This window comes from Eschrichtius robustus, chromosome 18 (assembly GCF_028021215.1).
Source record: "Eschrichtius robustus isolate mEscRob2 chromosome 18, mEscRob2.pri, whole genome shotgun sequence".
NCBI classification, from domain to species: domain Eukaryota; kingdom Metazoa; phylum Chordata; class Mammalia; order Artiodactyla; family Eschrichtiidae; genus Eschrichtius; species Eschrichtius robustus.
In genome coordinates this window covers 66,818,324-66,842,246 of record NC_090841.1, presented here as the reverse complement: position 1 = coordinate 66,842,246, position 23,923 = coordinate 66,818,324, and the positions used below count along the sequence as shown (strand labels likewise).

Sequence of the window (23,923 nt, the reverse complement as noted above, 5' to 3'; positions counted from 1 at the left end):
CAGTTTAATCTTATAACAATCCACTACGTTACACACCATCTATACCCATAGTCTGGGGAAAATAAAACTTCATGTTGTGTCCTGTTTTTCATGAGTTTTCATTCACTACGAAACATTAATGAAATTGAAGTAAAAACCCTTGACTGGTCTAGCAGTATGGTGTTAAACTTGGGAAAGAAGCATCCCCCAAATAGGCTCGAGGTTTACTGTGGTACAGTTTGTCATTGTTTGAATTTTTTTTTTTTTTTAAACCTTTAGACCTTCTAAAATGGTAAAGTACTGATGAGATTATGTCTCTAGAGAACCATACTTCCCACAATAATTAAAAAAAATTTTTTCCCTGTAGTATACTGACTCCTATCAGCCCTAAAGATCCTTTTTAGATCACATTGGGAGAAATAGCTTTATTTTTTGAGAGACTTCCTTAACTAATCCCTAGGTGGGGTTTCTGGTGGATGTCATGTGGCGGTGATGGGGGACACTGAGATCTTTCTGTCTTGAGTTGACTCTACCATCTTTTTCAGTGAACGCTGCTTGGAAGGAGCTCTTCCCATCACCTGGCTGTACATGTAAGATACATAGGAAGTCCTGAGGACTTCAAAGCTCTAATGTCTAAAAGGCTTGTCTCCTTCATTAGTAGTTCATTTAGGAAAATGTCATTCTTCTTTCTGTATCCACAGGTACAACTTAAAGAGGCCATCGAAGACCTTCCTGGTAAAATGGATACTGAATTAGCAGAATCAGGATCGAACTTTAGTGTTGGACAGAGACAATTGGTGTGCCTAGCCAGGGCTATTCTCAGGAAAAATCGTATATTGATTATTGATGAAGCCACAGCAAATGTGGATCCAAGGTATGGAGTTGAGGTCCATGAAACTTGGAATCTGAATTTTAAATATGGTAAATGGAAAACATTTAATGTTGCTGAGAAATGTTCTAAGCGCTCTCTTTTCCCCACAGATATCTCTTGATAACATTAATTACAGAAAACAAAGGAAGAAACCACAACCTGTTGTATGGTGTTAATGTTATTAGGCATCCTAAGAGAGCTAGATTCCTAAATCCAGCTTCTGATAGTTTCAAGTAATTTCGAGGGAAGACTGTCTTACATTGTTTTATGAAAAATCTTCTAAGGAGACTTTTTATACTCAGTTTTTGAAGAGCAATATTACGTCTTAAAGTATTGATTTTTTAAAACATTATAAAAATGTTATTTTTTTTTAAGTCTTAAGTCTGCTATTTCTGTCTTTAACCGAACGAAATTCAACTTCTTTGTTTCCAGAACTGATGAGTTAATACAAAAAAAAATCCGTGAGAAATTTGCCCAGTGTACTGTGCTAACCATTGCACACAGATTGAACACCATTATTGACAGCGACAGGATAATGGTAAGACCCTCACCTGTGCAATTTCAGTCGTTCCCATTTATGTTCAGTTTTGTCAATGTATCCTTCCTTAGAAAACGTGATAGGAACCTCCAATAAGTTAATTTTCTCTTAAGTTTTCCTCTCGTTCCTGACAGTAACTCAAGTACTTACCTACACTTTCAGCATGTGCTATTAAGTAATATATCCAGTAATTTCATATTTTCATATTAGAAGTTTATTTGAAATGTTATTTTTCATTAAGATGGCCAGCCACGAAAATACTCCAAATCCAAGACACAGCTTCATATTTCAGTGTTCTAGAACACAGTCATTTTTCCTTTCTCAGTTATTTTTTCAGATTTTTAGATTCCCTTAATCAAAAAATTAGCCTTTCATTTAGACTGCCAAGAGGTTGTTGGGTAAGGTTGCAGAATTTCTCAGCTGTTGGGACTTTCACAAGATTTCCTGTCAGAGGGGAGTCTATGAGAAGAAAGGCCTAGTGAGAAAAAGAAAGTATTTCAACAGAACGGGTTTAATTTAGGAAATTTTACCACATAGGAATTGGAGGCATGGGAAAATGAAAGTGAACACTGTGTAAGTAATGTTAGGAAGCAACTATCTAGGACAGATCTGCAGACCTAACTAGCAAGTCTCTTTCACAGTAGATCTGGGCACTGCACACATAGCCGACTCCAAGCTTTGGTCTCTGTATATCTGTCTAGTATCTTCCTTCCAGATTTGATTGGCTCTGTCTTTCTTAGTAATTTAATGTTTGTTTATTTAGCTTTATTTCCTTCCTTCCTCCCTCTTTTACTTTTCTCTCTCTTTTTCTTTTCTCTCTCTTTGTCCTTTCCCTCTGTTGCTTGCTGAGTGTCAATAAATCTTAGGGTGTGGCTTTATAAAATGATAAGATAATCATCCCTCAAAGGAAAAACCTTTGACTGCAAATAAGCCCAAAAGAATGCAAGTTATTTTCAGGCTAACCCCCAGCCTGTGGCAATGAGCTGGTTTTACTCATCTTACAGACGATAACTGTTGCCACAAGGTACCGCTATATCCAGTGATGCTGATAAGTGATGAAGTAAATAGATAAAGAAAGCCTGCACAATTCATAAGAGGCAACAGATGCAGTTAACAAGTGATTTTGATGGTCCATACTAAACAGATGATAGTCAGTAATATGCAATCGTTAATACCCAAAGTCCCTTGTGTCCAGTGATAATGGAGGTGTCTCTTTTGACTTCTTAGGCAGTTTCTGGAATATCACCTCCCATCCTACTTCACATTCATGGTCAGATGGGATCATCAGTGGGGGCACTGAGTAGATAGCGGACTGTCAGCACTGAAGCAGTGCCTTTAGCCTCACTCTGTGTGAGCTGGACGTGCACAGGAGTGAGCTCTGGGGAGGCAGACGACAGGAGTGGGGCATCCCCAACCAAAGGGATGCTCTGGGCTTTAAGCTGTGTGTCTGGTCATCTGGACTTAGAACATCACAGTCGGAAGCAGGCCCCACCGGCAGTCTTCTGTGCGGGACCAGGTGACATTCCAAGATTGTAGGACAATGACACTTAGAAACCAGGAACATTGTTCAGCTTGGATCATCCTTAGTCCCTCATTTTGTGTTCTTGAATGCTAATTGCAAAAGGATCCTTTTATTTCTGTTCTTTGCTTTTCGATTTGTGGGTCTCATGTCTCAGCATCGTATTTTCCAGACTGTCCCTCAAAGCATCTTTCTTCCACAAGAAATGAATGATGCTGTGTAGTTTGCCTATTTCAAGCCCTTTGTCAGTATTTAGAGGCAGCGGCAGAATGGTGGCTCGATCTCCATCCAGTTCAGTTGGGGGATCCACTGAATTTAATCATTGCTCCTAAACGTAACCTGGAGATTAATTTTTGGTTTTTGGTATTACAGCATTTATGGTCGCTGGTTTCTTTTATTATCTAATTATTAGAAATACTGTCACCTTGGAATATATGATGGGTTAAAGAAACAGTGAGAAGGGACAGAATTTGCAGACACGTCAGCTGGTCACTCCTAAACCTTATCCATCAGCACTTGATCCACAGATGTGAACATCTGTATCACCTTAGCCAATCAGCTTTGTTGCCGTTATCAGAATATGTCCATTTGTTTAATGCTTTATGTACCAGTATCTTCTGGTAAATTTCTATAATCTCGAATTTTTCTCTCAGTTTTTCTGAACAAATCCTTAACATGGTTTTACAAAGTGGTTTACAGCTCGGCCCCTCCCCGCCTTTCTAGTTTTGTCTCACTCTACTCTTTCCTGTAAAGCTAAAACCACATTGATGGTCTTTCAGTTCTCCAAATGCGGTTTTCACTCTCTCTTATAATTTTGCCCTCTCTTTTAACGTTGGTGGCTTAGACTAAGGTGGTAGTAGTGGAAATGGTGAGATGGTTGGATTTGGGATAGACAACAAAATGGAGCCAAGTGAACTGTGTGATGGATCGAACGTGGGATCTGAGGGAAGACAGAGGAGTCGATGCTGGTTTCTGGCCTGATCATCTGAGTGAATGGGGAAGAAGGGGTCCATTGGGAGAAGGGAAATGCAAGGGTTCTCTTTGGAACCTGTCACCTTTGTGATGACCAACGTTGTTTTCTGTGGTGGACTTGCCCTTCACCGTTGGAGCTGCCCTTCGCACTCCTGTGTTGGGAGACCTTCAGTTTAGGGCTCTCTAGTCAAGGTCCTCAATGATGTTGCAGGGAGGTCCCACCAGGAAATGTGAACATGGCCACTTGTTTACATCTTGGTCCAAGCTGGTTGCAGTTGCTGACTCCTTAGACCTCAGGGGACCCAAGAGACGTGCATCCCCTAGCTTCAGAGCTGGGGAATTGTTCTCTGTGCTCCCATCCACCCTAGGCGTAAACCTTTTATGTTGTTCTGGAGCTTCTGATTACCAGTTGGCTTTCAATTTTGCAAAAATCTCATAAATAATGTTCTTTCCCACACCTTTGATTTCTGTGGCAATTTTTTTTTTTGCTTGCTTGATTTAGAAATATGGGCACACCTTGTTTAATTGTGCTTCTCAGATGTTGCGTTTTTTACCACATCTGTGAAGCACATGGTCTATGGCAACCCTAAGGCAAGAAAGTCTATCGGTGCCATTTTTCCAACACATGTGCTCACTCCATGTCTCTGTGTCACATTTTGGTAATTCTCAGCACTATTTCACATTCACTATTTTCACTATCATTACATTTGTTATGGTGATCTGTGATCAGTGATCTCTGATGTTACTACTGCGACTTGCTGAAGGCTCAGATGATGGTTAGCATTTTTTAGCAATAAAGTATCTTTAAATTAAGGTCTGTATATCGTTTTCTCAGTCATAAGCCTATTGTACACTTGATAGGCTACAATGTAGTGTCAGCATAACTTCTGTATGCCCTGGGAAACCAGAAGATTCATGTGAACCAATTTATTGTGATATTCATATCTTTGTGGTGTTCAGGAACTGAACCCCCAAAATCTGCGAGGGATGCCTCTGCCTGTTTGCTTTTCAGAAAGCAAGTGATTGTCTGTTCCTAAAGCTTTAAGGGCATAAAGACAAGTCAATCTGCTGCAAATCCTGATGTTCCAGAGGGTGGGCGGCCAGCCTTGGGGAGTGGCTGGGGAAGTGACAGATGCTAATGAAGGGCATAACCAACAGAGTTATCACCATAAAGTCATGTAGTTACAAGTGCTTAAGGTGTAATAATTACATTTTGTTGCACTGGTGAATACTTCTGCACAAAGTCGGATGGATATGGTTTTGTTTACTGTAAGTAAATTAAGCAAAAGGCTTGTTGGGAAACAACTGTGACCTAATTAATAGCTATGTTTATGTGTTGGCTCTCCAAATGGATTTACCCAGTTTGGGTTCATTAAGCACCATTAATGCTAAAAAGTCAGGCTAAAAATTCTATTTTGCAAAGATGTTCTCTCAATTTTAAGTTTGTTAAACATGATGGAGTCATAATGACAGCTAATGTAATCTTCCTTACTTTCTCTGTTGCCACAAAACAGTGGAGCAAGACAGACAAATCAGAAATCATCTTCCTCCTGAGACTCAACAACTATCTCTACATTAAAGGCTTCTTCCTGTAGCTTTTAGGATTAGCTGGTTGCTTGTGACCTGTTTTCTCTTCAGCCAATAGCACAGCTAGCTTTTCCCTCCAATCCCTGCACACTCCAGTCTTCATGTCACCGTGGATTCTCCCTAGAAGTGTGAGCAAAGGAAGCATGTGAAAATCTGCAATTGCTCTAACAGTATTGTTGCCTGTGTTCAACATTTTCACTGTCTGCAGTTAGAGAATTCCTTGGAAATGGATGATGAAGAACCAACACCAGGGCCAGGAAACTTGGATTCCACCTCTTCTGTTTATAGACAGTCTTATGGTTTAATATTCTTTGCCTTTCTTCCTCAACTCAAACCTCTTTTTAGTAATGTTTTCCCAGATGAATGAAAACCAGAAACTATTTGTCACCCCCGACAAAAAAAAATTTGAAAACTGTCCTTATGCGTAGTCATTATGTTGCTAATGCTTATAAGGGTCAAAATAGGTCTTTCTGCCATTTCTATGTTTAATCCTATTGTTTTTTGAGAGTGTTAATGGTTTTCTGGCTTTGCCTTTCTTAGATATTAGTCAATCCTGAGGACTACTCATCGCAGTGGAATCATGTATTTTAGACAATATGAAAGAAAATGAAAAGATTTGCTATTCATTCAAATTTTAGTAAATAAAGTAGAAAGTTGGACAAGGACAAAATATTAATAAAACTTCCCCTAAAAAATATATAAAGTCTTTATAGTCAGAGAACTCATTTCCACCAACTCTGAAGTGGTGATTTTTAAAAGTCGTTGCTTTTGAAGAATGTAAAATTCTTCGCTGTATGAAGTAATTTGATATAATTATTTCCTTTGTCTTTGGCATGAGAGAGACCTATGTTTTAAAATTGCATTTTTTTCTTCTTCACCGTCAGGAGGAATGGTTATGCTCTATAACGCTACGCATAAGTAAAATTACACATTCAGGGCATCTAAATTGGCATGCCAAATTATACGACATTTTAATAATTATGTGGATGTAACAGATTCAGTTATTCTTAAATTCTTTTGAGAGAGCTGCTGTTAGCAGTGATTCTTAGCAGTAAAAGTTTAACAGGAAAATGGCCTTTATGAGACTTAGTAAATGTTTCCGATTGAACACCCTGGGACCAAATTAACTGTTAATACCTAGATGTGGAAGAACAACCTGTGTCCTGCGTAGAGTTTCATCGTATTCTCTTAAGATACATTTACTCTAAATATGACCTAAATGAAGAACTAAGTACCACTTAACATCAAAACTGTTTTCCTAGGTATGTCATTTGGGCCAATTATTTCAGATTCTTTTTTTCCCTCTGAAACCATTAACCAAAGCCACTAATAAGTAGAAAGGCAGAGTTAAGAGCCCTTTCCTCTTCCTTTCAGTTTCCAATTAGTGGACATATTAATGAGCAATAAAATGGGTGAAAGGAAGGCAGCTGAAGAAAGAACAAGAAGCAAAGCAAGGAAAGATAATTTGTGAAAACAGATTCAGATCCTCGGTAATTCAGATTGGGCTGCCCCCGTGTGCTCTGCAGGCCGTGATCACTGGAATTTGGAGCTCAATTTCTTAATTGCTTCTTTAGACTTATCCAAAGAGAAAATTGAATTTCTAGAGATTTTCTTCTGTGCAGAGCAATTCTGCTAAAGCTGTTTAGGTAGCAGCTCTTTTTGCCAGCTTTTCACTCTCAGAAGAATAAACTACTACCAAAGCTAACTTTAAGAAGCACCTTAACCTCTCTGGCAAAAGATTCTATCGCCACTTAGCTGAAATATTCCAGGGCCCTAAGGAAATTCCGGAAGCATTTACTTTTTGTCCCAAAATTGCTCAGATCCTGTGAAACCAACTCGGGAGTTCATTTGCTTTCTGCCATCCGTTTCTATGACATCACCCTAATTTTTTGCTAAATTGAGTTTGATTTCCTTGAATCAAGAAATTTCCCAGCTCTGTAGATCTGTATAAATAGCCCTCAAAGCTCAAGAGCCTGAGAGCTAAAAGCACTAACTAATGATAACAGCCCCAAATGCCCTGGGCAGAATATAAAATGCTATATATATACTGCTGAGTGCCCCTAATCACAGTCTAAAACTTTCATTTTCTTCCTATAACATTATAATAATAAAAGGTCGGGTTAGGCCTTTGTCTGCTTAGTAAAACAGGGTAATCAAACCGTTTAAACACCAGCCAGGCCCACCACCCAAATAGATTCTGTTCTCACTGTCTTACCCCTTTTGGAAATATTGTCTGAGTTATGATCTGTTACTGCAAAAAGATTGTGTGCTAATGGGCTTCTTTCTGCTGATCAACAGGTTTTGGATTCAGGGAGACTGAAAGAATATGATGAGCCACATGTTTTGCTACAGAATAGAGACGGCCTATTTTACAAGATGGTGCAACAACTGGGCAAGGCTGAGGCCGCTGCCCTCACTGAAACAGCAAAACAGGTAAGCCTGCCGCAGGGAGTTGTAATTAAAGTTCGTCTCCAGGGTCCACTCCTCAGGATCTGGCACCAGGGGTCTGGTAGCAAGCACTCTGTGCCCTTTTCAATTACAAGCCTCCAGATACGAAGCTTCATGACTGCCCCTTACGAGTACATTGCAGGGGGAGGACACGTCTGCTGAGAATCTGCAGAACTAGTGGGGGACGGGATGTAGGACGTGTGTGCGCTCACGTGTGCACACACATGCGCATGAGAGAGAGATTTCGGATTGGAGCTTCCACATGTTTGGGCTCTGGGGTCAGATCTCATAGAGCACAGAACACTCATTTTGCAGACCCTTTACATTCTTACGATTGGTGCTTAGCACATTTATGATGCAAATGCTGTCAGGGAACATCCAGGAAGTTGGAGAATTTGAGAAGAAGAATTGGAGTGGAATATTATGAATTGGGTCTAGAAAGATCTACCAGGGAAAGGGGTAGGTCTCTTCTGGCTTCTTAACTGTAAAGAAAACTCCTACATGATACTGTCACTTTCTCCCTAATTCTTCGTTGTTTAGAATTAGGTCTGGTTGCCTCCCTACGCTTCCTCTTCTTTCTAGAAGATGAAATTGTCATCAGGATAAATCAAGAATTCACAGTACCCTAACACTGTAGTCTGAATGGCACTTGAAGGTTTACAAAGCATTTTCACAGATGAGGTGTGTGGAAGCACTAAGCACTGTACATGGTGTGAGAAAGGTGCTCGATGGTTAGCGTTCAGGTCACGTGGTATCTTTCTAACAAAGGTGAGGTGGTAGTATCTCATAGTACAAATATGGTAACTGAGGTCTGGTAAGGGACTTAGCCACTGTCATGCAGCCAGCTGTAATTCTCTCTGGAATAAGATAGGAGTGGGATTGATGGAAGGATAGAGGGCGAGAAGAAAAGTCTGCTGTTCTTGCCCTTTTTGATGGGTGGGTTCAGGTGGGTTGAGGCCTCGGAATGTATGTCGTGAGGCTTTCCGTCAAAACTTTACCTCCGGGTGTTAAATTATGGGTGCATTTTTCCTTCTTTATACTTTTCTGCATTTCCCAGATTTTCACTTGTAAATTGAATAAAATTACTCTTTCAGTATTTAAAATATCTCTTAAAGAAAACATCCATAATGTTACCAACAAGAGACAGAATTAGAAATTTGTATGCTCCCATTATAAGACTTCAAAATAGTAAAATAGCTTATTTTTTAAAAAGAAGGGCAAAAATGGGTAAAACCACAAGGAGAAATAGAAAAATCCACAATCAGTGGGAGGTATTAAAACAACTTTCTATCAAATTAATAGAGCAAGAAGAAAACTAAGTCAAGATACAAAAGATCTGAATAATCAATTAACCAATTTGACATCATAGGCATATATAGAGTACTGTATTCAACAATTGCCAGTTGTAGGACTTCCCTGGTGGTCCAGTGGGTAAGACTCTGCGTTCCCAATGCAGGGGGCCCGGGGACAGCCTGCAGGGGCCGACCAGGTTTGATCCCTGGTTGGGGAACTAGATCCCACACGCATGCTGCAACTAAGAAGTCCGAATGCTGCAACTAAGAAGTCCGAATGCCACAACTAAGAAGCCTAGGGTGCGTGCCGCAACTAAGCGTCTGCATGCCACAACGAAGATCCCATGTGCCACAACCTAAATGAACAAACAAACAGAACAAAACAAAACAAAAAAAGGGGAAAGAAAACATGTCCCAGTATCTAAGTAATTCTATATGAAACATTTATCTGAAATGTGGCCTGAATTCTCTGTCATTGTTTTATCTCATTCTTCCTCCTTAGAAATGAAGAGCAGTACCTTCCACTGTTCATAATGTAGGAAATTGTGCTGGGTCACAGAGCTGGCTGAAGAGTTTAGGGATCCCGGAAGATTGTATTCTGAACTTTTCATAAGTACTTATATTGTATGTAAATATAGAGAAGTTGCACTTGGAGCCCTATATATATATATTTTTTTAATAAATTTATTTAATTTATTTATTTATTTGGCTGTGTTGGGTCTTCGTTTCTGTGCGAGGGCTCTCTCTAGTTGCAGCAAGCGGGGGCCACTCTTCATCACGGTGCGCGGGCCTCTCACTGTTGCGGCCTCTCTTGTTGCCGAGCACAGGCTCCAGATGCGCAGGCTCAGTGATTGTGGCTCACGAACCCAGTTGCTCTGCAGCATGTGGGATCTTCCCAGACCAGGGCTCGAACCCGTGTCTCCTGCATTGGCAGGCAGATTCTCAACCACTGCGCCACCAGGGAAGCCCCCTGGAGCCCTATATTTTTTAATGCGTGAAATTCACAGAGCGCTTTCATCCACTAGAGTGTCTCCCAGTCAGAGCTTCCCTCCTAACATCCAATAATTATTGGGGATTCCCTGTATAACCTAGTCACAGAACAGCCAGGAATCTCACAAACCCTTTTTTTCTTTGACCTTAGGCATTTCACATCAGACACATGTATCCTCACGTATGATTTAAAAGTCTCCACTTAAAAAATATGTTATGATTATATATTATCAAACATTGAGCAATGAGAAATAGATCACAGCATTTTAGGTAGGTACATAACATAAGTTCAACACCCTCATTTTACAGGTAAGGAAGCTAAAGCCCCCCTCAGAAGGAAGTGTCCATATATATACAGGTAGTGATAATGCTACTGTGCAGCAGACGCTGGATTAGAAATCTTTTCTTCCAACAAATGTTTTAAATCAAGTGTAACATACATAGAAAAATAGACATAGTTCATTGAATTAGATATTTTGAGATTCCTGGTGTAGTAATCCTGCATGTACTTAAACAATATCAGTGGTAAGTTACATTTGTGTAGTTCTTTATAATTTATTTTGCATACTTCTCGCATGTATGATTGCACTTAATCCTCATCACGGTCCTTTTTTATCCCCCGTCATGGATGAGGAGACTGGGTCCAGGGCTCACCTAAGGTCACAGAGCTGGTCCAGGGAGCGCAGGGGGTGAATTGGTGGGGGAGGCTGAGTTCCACCCTAGGCACTCTGCTCTGTGTCGAGCCTGAGAACACTGCTCCTTTCATGTGGTAGCCAAGACGGGGCCAGTCACCCAAGTTCACAGGGTGGCAGAACATCACTCTCGCATTTCAGTCCTGCCACTGCCTCAGGTCACTTCTTGGGAAAGACATAACAAAATAACATATCCTGATTCTCATGTCAGTTGAGCATCTTCTTGACCTTATTTCTACATGTGCTTGATCCTCTTAGGAGAACAAGCTGTCAGATTGTCAACTTTTTAAGTGTGCAAGCATCAGATACCGTTCAGAGCGTCCTTCACAGCTGTAACACCGGGAGGATTAGCCTAAGTCAACAAGCTTGTCACTCCTAACAGAACAGAATTCATTCATTTGAAAAGAAAACTCAACATCTGGGAAAACGTGCATCCAAGTCATGTTTTCTTGACTACGTAGTTGCTTCTCTGAAAACGTTGGTGCAGGCAAGCTGAATCACTGTCTGATTGACCCTTTTAGATGATCCATGAAATCGTAGAGAAAGTACTTTTTAGATACATAAAGCTGAATGATGCGTTAGTTTGCTAGGGCTGCCATACAAGGACCACGTAGTATGCGACTTAAACAATAGACATTTATTTCCTCACAGCTCTGGAGGTTGGAAGTCTGAAGTTAAAGTGTTGGTAGGGTTGTTTTCCTCTGAGGCCTCTCTCCTTGGCTTGTAGATGCCATCTTTTTCTCTGTGTCTTCACATGCTCTTTCGTCTGTGTGTGCCTGTGTCCTAATCGCCTCTTCTTATAAGGACTCCAGTCATATTAGATTCGGGGCCACTTATATGACTTCGTTTTAACTGAATCGCCTTTATAAAGACCCTATCTCCAAATACAGTCACATTCTGAACGACCGGTGGGTTTAGGACTTCCACATATAAAATTGGAGGGAGAGCTTCCCTGGTGGCGCCGTGGTTAAGAATCCGCCTGCCAATGCGGGGGACACATGATAGAGCCCTGGTCCAGGAAGACCCCACATGCCGTGGAGCAACTAAGCCCGTGCGCCACAACTGCTGAGCCCGTGTGCCGCAACTACTGAAGCCTGAACGCCTAGAGCCCGTGCTCCGCAACAAGAGAAGCCACCGCAATGAGAAGCCCGTGCACCGCAACTAAGAGTAGCCCCCGCTCGCCGCCGCAACTAGAGAAAGCCGGCGTGCAGCAACGAAGACCCAACACAGACAAAAAAAAAAAAAAAAAATTGGAGGGGCCACAGTTCATCCCATAACAAAGGATGAATGCCTATCATTCATTTTCTTCTGGGATGAAGCAGACCTGATTGAGGCTTTTTTGAAGTTTCTTTGTTGCCAGTGTTGTAACAGAGGTTTCATTTTATCTATTCGTTTTATCACCAGATACAACCCCAAAATTATGAAATCCTAATATCCTAGATCTAGGACCCTGGACTGGTTTGAATAGTGCAGGAGGCACTTAGCAACCTCGTGACCTCTTATGTTGCCCAAGGTCTCTGAGCCTCAGGGTCCTCACCTGTATGTAGTGCAGGGATTACAGCAGCGCCCGGCTCCTTCGCACTTATTACAAGAATCAGATGATGGGGCTTCCCTGGTGGTGAAGTGGTTGAGGGTCTGCCTGCCAATGCAGGGGACGCGGGTTCGAGCCCTGGTCTGGGAGGATCCCACATGCCGCGGAGCAACTAGGCCCGTGAGCCACAACTGCTGAGCCTGCGCGCGTCTGGAGCCTGTGCTCCGCAACAAGAGAGGCCGCGATAATGAGAGGCCCGCGCACCGCGATGAAGAGTGGCCCCCGCTTGCCGCAACTGGAGAAAGCCCTCACACAGAAGCGAAGACCCAACACAGCCAAAAATAAATTAATTAATTAATTAATTAAAAAAAAAAGAATCAGATGGGAGTGCTTTGTGACTATTGAGCATTTTATAAGATAACAAGTGGCATCATTTTTTTTTCAGGCTATAGATTCAACCCTTATCTCCCAATAAGAAAAAGTACCCACAGTTCTTCTAAGTAGCATTAGAGACTCTAAATAATTAAATTTTATTTTTAATAATCAGTTCTTAAAGACATGATGTGTCTAATGCTACAAAATTCAAAAACTTCACTTTTTTAGAATAGGTTTTAAAATTTTATAAATGAAATCTAAGTCACTTTACCATTCCTGTCATTACACGGCTCCTCCCCCGGGGTGGAGCTCCAGCACCATCTTTGACTATTCTCTTGACATGTTCTGTGCTTCAGTAATAATTTGTGCCTATGCGGCCTTCCTGTTTTTAAGCACAAACGATAGCTCTTCCTTACTTTTTTCATTGAATATTATATCTATGTGCATAGTTATCTCATTCTGTTTAATGGCTACATAGTATTTATGTTCTCTCCATTCCCTACTCCTCATTTTCCCTTCTAATTAATTGTTACAGTTTTATGTTTTTTTCCCCACAAGAGGAGCCTCTGTAGTTTACTTACTACTTGTATTCTTTTTTATAATTTATCACCTTCTATTATCTTTCTTTCTTTGGTTTATTTTATTGTTGCTTACTTCCTGAATGCATTTGTTTTTATTTTTTCTTGTCTATTAATATAAATATTTCAAGGCTGTGAACTTTTCTCTGAATACTGTTTTAGATATATATCCTATAGGTTCTGGTGTGTAGTGCTTTCATCATAGTTAGGTTTTTTTGTATAGATTCTGCGATTTTGGTTTTCATTTCCTCTTTGGTCCACAAATTATTTGAGAAGGATATCTTTAAAACTTCCTGAGGGTTGGAGTTTTTTTATGTTTATTTGTTTCTATTTTCCTCATCAGTCTCAGTACCTTATGATCAAAAAATGTTGTCTGTCCTGTTTCCCCCAAGAAACAGTATTTATTAATACTTTTTTTGTGTTCTGGTAAATAGGCAATTTTTGTGAGTGTTCTGTGGGTATTTAAAAAGATGGGCTATTGTCTGTTTAAGTTATAGAGCTTCATTTTTAATTAGATCTATTTAATTACATTATTTAGTTCTTCTCTATCCTTGTTTATTTTGGTCCGTTTAATGTAACTTGGACTAAGTGAATTAGTCTCATGCTACCAAGTTTCACTTTGTACTTCCTGCTTTTTTTTGGTTGTTATAATTTTGATGATATGATTTTTTCCAGTGCACAAATATATTCTTGACTTTTATTATCAGTATGAATTATATTTTCTACTATTTTAAAGTGCCTTTCATTGATTCATTTAATGGTCTTGGCCCTGAATCCAATATGGTTCATAATTAAATTGAGTCCCCCTTTTCACGTTGTTTTCATTTGCCTGGTATGTCTTTGACTGTTTTTGTTTTTGTTTTTGTTTTGGCCATGCTGTGGGGCATGTGGGATCTTAGTTCCCTGACCAAGGATTAAATCCATTCCCCCTGCAGTGGAAGTGCAGAGTCTTAACCTCCTCTGGACCACTAGGGAAGTCCCAGTCTTTGATAGTCTTTTTTTTTTTTTTTTTTTTAATATTTATTTATTTATTGGCTACGTCGGGTGTGAGTTGTGGCATGTGGGATCTTTCATTGTGACACGTGGGCTCTTCACTTCATTGTGGTGTGTGTGCAGGCTTCTCTCTAGTTGTGACATGTGGGCTCCAGAGTGCATGGACTCTGTAGTTGTGGCGCATGGGCTCTGTAGTTGTGGCGTGCAGGCTTAGTTGTGTGACCAGGGATCGAACTGGTGTCCCCTGCATTGCAAGATGGATTCTCTACCACTGGACCACCAGGGGATTCCTCCGATTATCTTTTAATAGCAGATAACAGATACATCTCTTGCAATGGCATGTAGTTAGGTTTATCTCTGAGATTTAATCTTAGCACGTGAGGCACCCCCCCCCCACCGCCCCAATAGATGAGTTTAGGCCATTTACACTTATTGAGATTATAGTTACGTTTTATCTTAGTTCAGTCGTGTTATACTGTCAGTTTTTAGTGCTCTTTTTTTTTTTAATCTTTTTTTAGCCTGTAATTTGTGTTTCTTTGCTCATTGTTTTATGTATGTTCCTTTCATTTCCTCTAAGAATACTTTATTTCTTATTTTTGGCTCCCCATTATGAACAATGATGTCATATCTTCCCTCTCCCCATTCTCCCATCAGATTTTAATTGTTTTTCTTCTACTGTTTATCTTCATACCTTTAAAAATCCTTAAACCTCTATTATTTTACTTACTTGTATTAAGTGATACTTTTTCCGTCTCCTAGTTGGCTAAAATTTGTCCTCTGGTATTGTGTTTTTACAGCTTAGGGGTTTGATTCATTAGTGGGGCTGAGAAATCTGTTTAATCAGTCATGACCAGCATGCTTTAAGAAATGAAATAGAAAAGAATGGAATAGAAGAAAAGGAGCAATGTATCTTTCATAGTAATAGTAAATATTTCATGAAAATGAAACTCCTTTCAGGATAGATAAATATAGATACAGATTGTGAATCTGTACTGAGACTCAAAGTAAAGTTAAGTGTATTTACTATCGTGGGTGGCAGTACAAATGAAAGGTTGAAAACAAGTCTCTGTACCATCGTAAAGGAGGGTCATTGGAGTTAAGAATCCCCGACTTACAGTCTATAGAGTTGACCCTTGAACAACAGGGATTTGAATTGCAGGAGTCCACTTATATGTTTTTTTTCCAGTAAATACGTACTATAATACTACATGATCTGCAGTTGGTTGAATGCATGATGTGAAACTGTGAATATGAAGGAGCAACTGTAAAGTTATACTTGGATTTTCGACTGTGTGGAGGGTCCCTAACCCCTACGTTGCTCAAGGGTCACCTGTATGAAATATTTTTCTGCTACATCACCAGTTTATATTTCTGGTTATAATATTCTTGGATCACATGTCCTTTCACTTATTGTGTTGTAATCTTTGCTATAAGGTCTTCCAGCATTGTTTATTCATGTGTAGGAGTCTAAGGCCACGTTGGACATAAGTTGATCTTTCTTGGATACTCAGAGGATTCTTTTTCTGTTTTGAAAGTCATTTGTTTTTCCTAGAACATCACAGACTCTTGGTCACTAGCTTCTAGTCTTTTATTTTAGGGAGTTTATTTGAATTATATCTTTGAATTTGTTTTAGTTGATTGGATTCTCTTTACAAATATCTGTAATGTATATATTGTCCTTTGTCTATTTCATAAAGCTATTATCTCCTTAATCTTTTTTAAATTTTTATTAATTTATAGTTATTAGACTTGCTTTCTCAGTTCTATCCTCCATGTCTCATATTGTTTGTTCAGTAGTGACTAATCTTTGGGCAGCCTTCAGAACTGTCATTTCTTTGATGTTTTCATTTTTATCTTCCTTTTCACTTTGGCATCTGTCAGTTCATGTTTCATCTTTTGTTTCTGTGCCATGTTTTCCTGTACTCTCAGATCTCTGCCTCCACAGGTTGATTATTCTACTACATTTTCTTTAAATATGTAATATTATTTTTTTCATAATTTTCATCTGTTCAGTGATTATTTCTTTCATCCATCATGTGCTTATCCTGTTCCTTTTCCTACTTCTTTGTTTGTGTGTTTTACAAATTCTGTATTACTTTTTTATTTATTATTATTCCTACTACGCACTTTTTAATTTTGTTTTTTTAAGACCATATATTTGCTAGATAGTTGTGGCTAGCGCATCATTTCAGACTAAAGGGAATTCCCTCTGCTTAACATAGAAGCATTCCCCATGATCCAGAGAAAGACAGTGAGTGAGTGAGTGTGTGTGTGTGTGTGTGTGTGTGTGTGTGTGTGTGTGTGAGAGAGAGAGAAAGAGAGAGAGAGAGAGAGAAATTGATAATACATATTCATTTAGCCTGTATTCCTCCCTAGCCTGCAGAGATGGGCAGTTACAATGCTGCTTGCATTTCAGAATCTCTCTTGTCCTAGGACCTGACCAGTGTTACATGCTTTAGGCAAAGATGTTGATTCTATATGATTCCTCATAGACGCCTTAGAATTTGCCAGTTAGTTGGAGAACTGTGCTCTCCCATGATTGCTGAGATCTGCTCTCTTCAGGTACTTTCTCTCTGTCTTGCTACAGCCCATTGGATCCAGTTGCATAAGGCAGTCCATCTAGATATTTTGTCAGTTGTGATTTCAAATGATTCCTGATTTCATCAAATATTGGGCTTACTTTTTAATCTCCCACTATCCTTGCTGTTGAGAGTGATTTCTGAGAGAATAAGGGGAGAAAAATATCCAATATTCCGTTAAGTTAAAAGCAGAAATCGTCTCTAACTCTCTAGCACTCTTTAACTTTGATAATATACCTGCCAGTATGTCCACAAAGTTAGACCTGCTTTAAAGATGAGGAGTTTGAGGGTTACTGGGATTGAACTAGTGCCGTGCAGTTCAGTGAGAATGAATGGACAGATTCTTGAACCATAATTCTACATATATTGAACCATTGATTGCTGGCCTTTATCCGTGCAGGGGAGCGTTTATTGCTCTGTTGCTTTTAGTAAGATCTAATTCCATGATGGTGGCTTTGTTTACAAGTTGGAGTTTAAATACTAAACTTAGTTTCAGCCTACGCTGGAGGAACTATAATGAACTAAACCCAAAGGAGGACAGGAAAAGGCTCAAACCCAACACTCACTGGTCTTACGTTCTGCTTGGCCAGAATTTGAACTTTTTTGGCATTGTCTCTTTTAATCCTCATTAAAACCGTTCTGAGCTGGTAGTATTATCCCTCAGATCGAGAAACTGAGGCAGAAGGGCCTAAGGAACTTGTCAAAGTCACAGGTTAGAAAGTGTTAGTAAACTTTGAACTACTTTCTGCCTCCCGGGTTACTATATTTACTGCATAAAATGTGTATTAACTACGACCCTGCGCTTCTGTAAAGCTAAAAATCAAAAGATTCACAAACGGGCCTCCTAGATGTTTTAATTTATTTATTTATCTTTGGCTGCGTTGGGTCTTCGTTTCTGTACGAGGGCTTTCTCTAGTTGTGGCGAGCGGGGGCCACTCTTCATCGCGGTGCGCGGGCCTCTCACTATCGCGGCCTCTCTTGTCGCGGAGCACAGGCTCCAGACGCGCAGGCTCAGTAGTTGTGATTCACGGGCCTTGTCGCTCTGCGGCATGTGGGATCCTCCCAGACCAGGGCTCGAACCCCTGTCCCCTGCATTGGCAGGCAGATTCTCAACCACTGCGCCACCAGGGAAGCCCTAGATGTTTTGTTCTCATCATGTAAGCTGGGTGATGGTGCTGCCTTCTGTGGACTTAAGGGACCACGTCTCTGAGCAGCATCATAATCACACCCAACGCTTAGCTCAGCGTGTTTTCAACCTGCAGTTTGTAGCCATCAATTAGTTCCTACGAGGTAAGTCATTGTCTCGTTTCACAAATGAGGCAGCTGGTCAGAGAGAGCTTAAGTGATTTTTTCCAAGGTCAGCAATGGTCCCAGGAGAGAGAGGTGAGTTTGGGCCTCTCCATCCCAGGCTCAACCCATCCACAAGGACCCTGCTAACAAGCGTTCAGTCATCTCAACTCCCTTCATAACCTGCCCTGTGAAAAAGATGCCTTCTCTCACCTGTGCCGTCGTCAGCTAGAGTGTGGTCTACGCCATGGCAACAGATGAGGAAAAGAAAGGTCAAATCAAGGATTTTATACACAGGAAGCTCATTTTCATTATTCAGTTCCAAGTATTTCAGACCATGAAATGAAGACCATTTTGGTTAAAAATTACTACTAATAAAAATGTTTTAATAAAAAATTACATTGAGAAAGGGGTATGGAGAAAGGAACCAGGTTGATGGGGGAGGGGTGGCTGTCAAGCAATAGAAAATGAAATGAATTCCCTTCTGTTCTTTTGGCTGTTTTTACTTTCACTAACAGAGTATATAAATACATAACCCCACCAGTATGGCTATTTTAAAAAAAATTGAGGAGGGGGATGAAATGCAATTAGCCTCCCCAAATGCTTTATTTTTAAATCCTTGCATTATAATGGAAATAGCCTCAAATTTCATCCAGTGGGATCCAAGCACTCTTGGAGAAATTCTTATTTTTCTCCTTTTAAGTGACGTTTTAATATACAGCATTTCATATGTAGTGCTGTTCTGGGGGTAGCAAGTATGCAAGCAATAAGAGAAAAAGTACACATAATATGAAGGTAGGTATCTCAGAGCTTTTCCATTTCATGTGTGAAGTCCACTATCATGATAACGTTGTTGACAGCACCCACAAATGTACCTGGAGTCGGGTTTTGTAAAATAGATCTGAACTCGTATGACTAAGCAACCCAGCACGTGACATGAGCGAGCCTCAGATAGATGGTACGTTTTCTGTTTTAAAGACTCAAACAGAACTTTTCACATTCTTCTTTGGAGGAAAAAAAAAATTACTTTTGAAGTCCTTTTTCACCCAAACACATTTAGAGATAAGAGCTCACAAGTCTTGACATTATTTCATTTTGTTTTGTGCGTCTGTCAAGGAACTGAGATACGATACAGCTACTAAAAACTGATGATTGTGGAACAGAGAAACTTGACAGCATTTCATTTCCACTGTGTTCTGATTATACATTTATCAGAAAACCTGTATCTCTTCCAGTTCAGCTAGAAATTGGTAGAATTCAAGAACTCAAAGGCCTGGCAAAGACCTGTCCTATTATTTGGTATCATCTTCCATTTTAGAGAAGTTGCTCGGTTGAGGCATTGTTAAAGCTTTTGATTCTCTTTTCATTCTTGTATCCCACTATCCACAGATCACATTTCTATAGGCCCTATAACTGCTTTGCCGCACAAATTAAACGCCAGGATATTTCATACATATACGCCAGCGTTTTAATGCTTGTCATCAGAGTTTATAAAATATAGGGATTGCAACCTGATATTAACATCCAGATCTATTGTGCTCATTTTGTGTGTGAAAATGAGAAACCCTCATGCAGACGCTAGATTTCCCAGCCTGCCTCTTTGTCACCCTGGTTTTAATTTATCGCCAGGCTTTGAGTCAGTAAAATGATTCCGCTTATCAGTTTAATGTAGTGATAAAGCATATCCGTGAATCAGAATGATCAGAACTCAAGTGGATCTACAGGTTGTTTGGTATTAAGCTCAGCCCCACTGAGGGTTTGAATGGGGCTACTTCCTCCACAGAATAAATACGTCCCTGGTTTTTTCACTTGTTCCTCCACTAGTGATGGGATTGCTTCACGTGAAAAGTGGACATAGAAATGCACTGCTTGGGGCTTCCCCGGCGGCACAGTGGTTAAGATTCTGCCTGGCAATCCAGGGGACAGGGGTTCGAGCCCTGGTCTGGGAAGATCCCACATGCTGCGGAGCAACTAGCCCCCGCTTGCCGCAACTAGAGAAAGCCCGCGCGCAGCAATGAAGACCCAATGCAGCCAAAAATAAATAAATTAAATAAATTAATTTAAAAAAAAAAGAAATGCGCTGCTTTAGGGAGGAGGACTTTAAAACTTTTAAACATGTTTTTATACCTGTCTTTTTTTTTCAGGTGTACTTCAAAAGGAATTATCCAGAAATTACTCACAATGGGCATGTGGTTATGAATGCTTCCAATGGACAGCCCTCAGCCTTAACAATTTTTGAGACAGCACTGTGATTCTACCATGAGGTCAAGTCTATTCCAAAGACATTTTTCCAATAGTCTTTGCACTGTGTAAACTACATTTTTCTTTTTCTTACACCAGCAACAAATATTTACATACAAGTTGTTAGTCTATTTGGATTTTTTCCCTCCACTTCACCCAATGATTTCAAGCTCTAACAAAATGATTTATTATTGTTATTTATACGTTATAGTATTTTTTGTCTTATCTAAATCAGAGGTACAGGCCACCAATAAAAGCTGTTTACCAGGTTTTGTGCCTTAAAGAGACTCCAGAGCCAAAGCACATTTTCTAAGGTATAAGACAAAGTTGTCATAGATGTTTTTTTACTGCCCCCAAATTACATATTACTTTCCAATTATATCAGGGATTCTATTTACTTGAAGACTGTGGAAGTTATCATTTTGCCTTACCGCTTTCTTTAACATAAGTAGGATCCACTATTCCCCGCCCAAAACCTCTGGCTAAACTAGTACAGAAAAAACTAATAGGAAAAACAAAAAATACACTTTAGTTTAAGTGGCATTATAGTAGGAGAGGGCCCCCCCCCCAGAAAAAAAGATAAATGGTTAAAATACAGAAGGTCAGTATTTAATTATATTTTCTAAAAGAGATGGAAGAGAAAATGCTTTCAGAAAATAGGAGCCCTTCTAGGGGATTTGATGATGACGGACACGTGTTATCATTGATCGTCTTATAGATTTCATGGCTCCTACATGATATCTGTTGCAGTTTTAGACTCAGCTGGGTGATATTTTCAAAAAGGCCTTGCTGCTAACTGTAATTGACCCTCAATTGACCGTCAGTTGACGGTTGATCCTCTGCTGACGTAAGGCTTTCGCTTTGCCCGTCATTGAAATCCTTTCTAAATCACATGCATGGGCTCTCCCTGACTTGGTGAGAAAACCAGAAAGACGTTGCATACATTGACTGTATTCACGCAGTATGTTCTCAGGATGCATCAAGAAGGTTCACTTTTATGAGCCTGCCTAGGTTAGTTTACTTCTGACCACTAATTGTACTTTGTCTAGCTCTTTCTGATCAGTAGATCAACAAACCACAATACTTCCGAGGGCCTTCCGTACTTTGTTTGAACTATGGGTCCTTAGCTTTTCTTGATGGTGGCGGCTATGATATGGTGCGTTCAACTTACTAAAGGTTTTACTGTCCTGGTTTTACATGTACTCTCAGAATGAGGCATAACCGCCCTCAAATGGAATATGTTTATTTTATATATACATACACACACACACACACACACACACACACACACGTACACACACGTACGTATATGCCTTCTGATAGCCGGTTTTTGGATTCTTTAACAGAGAGAAACAGATGTTTCATAGAATTAAGCCTTAAAAACCACATACTCAGCAACCTACCAAAATACATTGAGTGCAGTTTGTATTTAGAAATAATATGGTTAATGTTTAGTCCAGTAAATTTGTGTAATAGTCATGGTTCTTATTTCAGGAGACTGACATGACAACGAGGATAATATTGAGGTTTGTTAGAACAGTGGAAGTATTTGAAATGTATATGTGTTTATTTGGTCTTTAGAGGTTTATTTAGTCTTTAAAGGCAGTTAAATATGTTTCTATTTTATTTCTTTTTTAATGTCATTGTAGAGTTTTTTAATGAAACAAAATTCAATTGAAATAAATGTTTTCATCTCCAGAGATCTGTATTTTTATTTTTAGAGGTGTAACTGACTCATGTCCTTGCTGTTGAAAGCCAGTGAGTTTCCCTGAGATAATATCTATTATCAGCTGGTTTCTTGGCTAAGTAGGTACACCAGATAACGCTCTGCAGAGAGGTGGGTGTCAGACAGATTTAAACAGTTGCTACTGAAGTAATCCCAGTTGTACCCCTTCCACAAAGGGAAAGTATTAGCTTATGTCCCAAGCTTGAACCAAGTAGTCAATTGTTGAAGTTTTTGGTGTTTTTGTTTTTTTGCCCTAAACTAACAAGAAACATGTGTCGCTGCTGCATTTAAAACACCTGCAGGACGTGTGTTGTCACAGTGTGGTCACCAGGCCGGCAGCGTCAGCGTCACCTGGGAACTTGTTAGAGACGCACATTCTTGTGTCTCACCCCATATCTACTGAATCAGAAACACTGGTGGTAGGGACCAGTAGTCTGTCTTAACAAGGCCTAAGGATGATCCTGATGCCTTCTGAAGTCTGAGAACCAGTACCATAGAAAATAAAGAACTCCTGAAACTCATTAAGAAAAACACGGAAAGCCCAATTAGAGAAATGGACAAGAGACTCAAATAGGCACTTCACGAAAGAGAATATCCAACTGGCCAATAACTGGAAAAGCGCTCGGTCTCATTAGTTACCAAGGAAATGCAAATTAAAACCGCAACGAGATACCGCTAAACACCGAGTAGAACGGCTAAAATTAAAAAGGCTGAGACTAGGAACGGAGTGCTGATGGAGTAGTGGGAACTCTCGTGCGCTACTCTGTGTGCGAAAAAGTGTATATTGAAAAAAAGCCTTTGGAAAACAGTTTGACAGCATTTACTCAAAATGCACACCCTGCGATCTGTTAATCCTACTCCAAACATATACGTGTGCTCAAGGATGTTCCTAGAAACCTAATTCCTAGTGGCCGCCAACTGGACATAATCCAAATGCACATCCACTGCAGAAGGAAAGCAGACTGTGAGCTAATAGAATATCCCCCGGCAGTGAAAGCAGCTGGACCTCAACAACACAGGTGCATCACAAACTTAAGCCCGACCCCAGAGAATATTTATGATTCCCTTTATACAGAGTTAAAACATAGTTACGATCAAATCATAGAGCTCAGAGTCAGTACTTTGGGGAGTTAGAAGGTGTTGGTAATCGGGAGAAATAAAAGGGTAGCTTCTGAGGTGCTTAACAATACTTCTCTTGTTGGGGGGGGTTTGGGAAGGTTAGATGGGCATTCCTGGGGCTCTTCATCTATTTTCAGCACTTCTCTGTTGCATGTCATACTTCACAACTGAGCTAACTAAAAAGAAACTTCACAGCCTCAGTTTTATTTTAGAATCTCGTTCACACGCAGTGGTCCAGTCATCTAAAGGAGAATAATCTGCATCTGGGGAGTTATTTCTGCCGAGTTCTTAAAATATGAGGCTGTGCAAGGTCTTCTGGCCCGTCACAAATGGCCTCATATGAAGCTCTTGGTACAAGAGAGCTCAAGGTCTATATTTTCTCTAAACAATCAAAATAAATCCTACTTCCTCTCTCCAGTTCTCTCCAAATGATTCTTTTTTTTTTTTAACCACTTTATTGAGGTACGCTTGACGTTTCAAAAACTGTACAGGGCTTCCCTGGTGGCGCAGTGGTTGAGAATCTGCCTGCCAATGCAGGGGACACGGGTTCGAGTCCTGGTCTGGGAAGATCCCACATGCCACGGAGCAACTGGGCCCGTGAGCCAC

At 40.1% G+C, this 23,923-nt stretch overlaps 1 protein-coding gene across 8 annotated transcripts in view; it reads left to right on the top strand.

Annotated features, from left to right (window-relative positions):
- LOC137752137 (ATP-binding cassette sub-family C member 4) overlaps positions 1-22,170 on the top strand; it is a 227,035-nt gene extending 204,865 nt beyond the window's left edge. For all 8 annotated transcript variants that reach the window (XM_068526866.1, XM_068526863.1, XM_068526870.1 and 5 more), the window contains 4 exons: positions 681-853; positions 1,283-1,388; positions 7,765-7,899; positions 20,376-22,170. In XM_068526866.1, coding sequence (XP_068382967.1) covers positions 681-853; positions 1,283-1,388; positions 7,765-7,899; positions 20,376-20,483 — 522 coding nt within the window. In that variant the 3' untranslated portion in view covers positions 20,484-22,170. The remainder of the gene's footprint in view (positions 1-680; positions 854-1,282; positions 1,389-7,764; positions 7,900-20,375) is intronic.
- Positions 22,171-23,923: the final 1,753 nt, after the last annotated feature.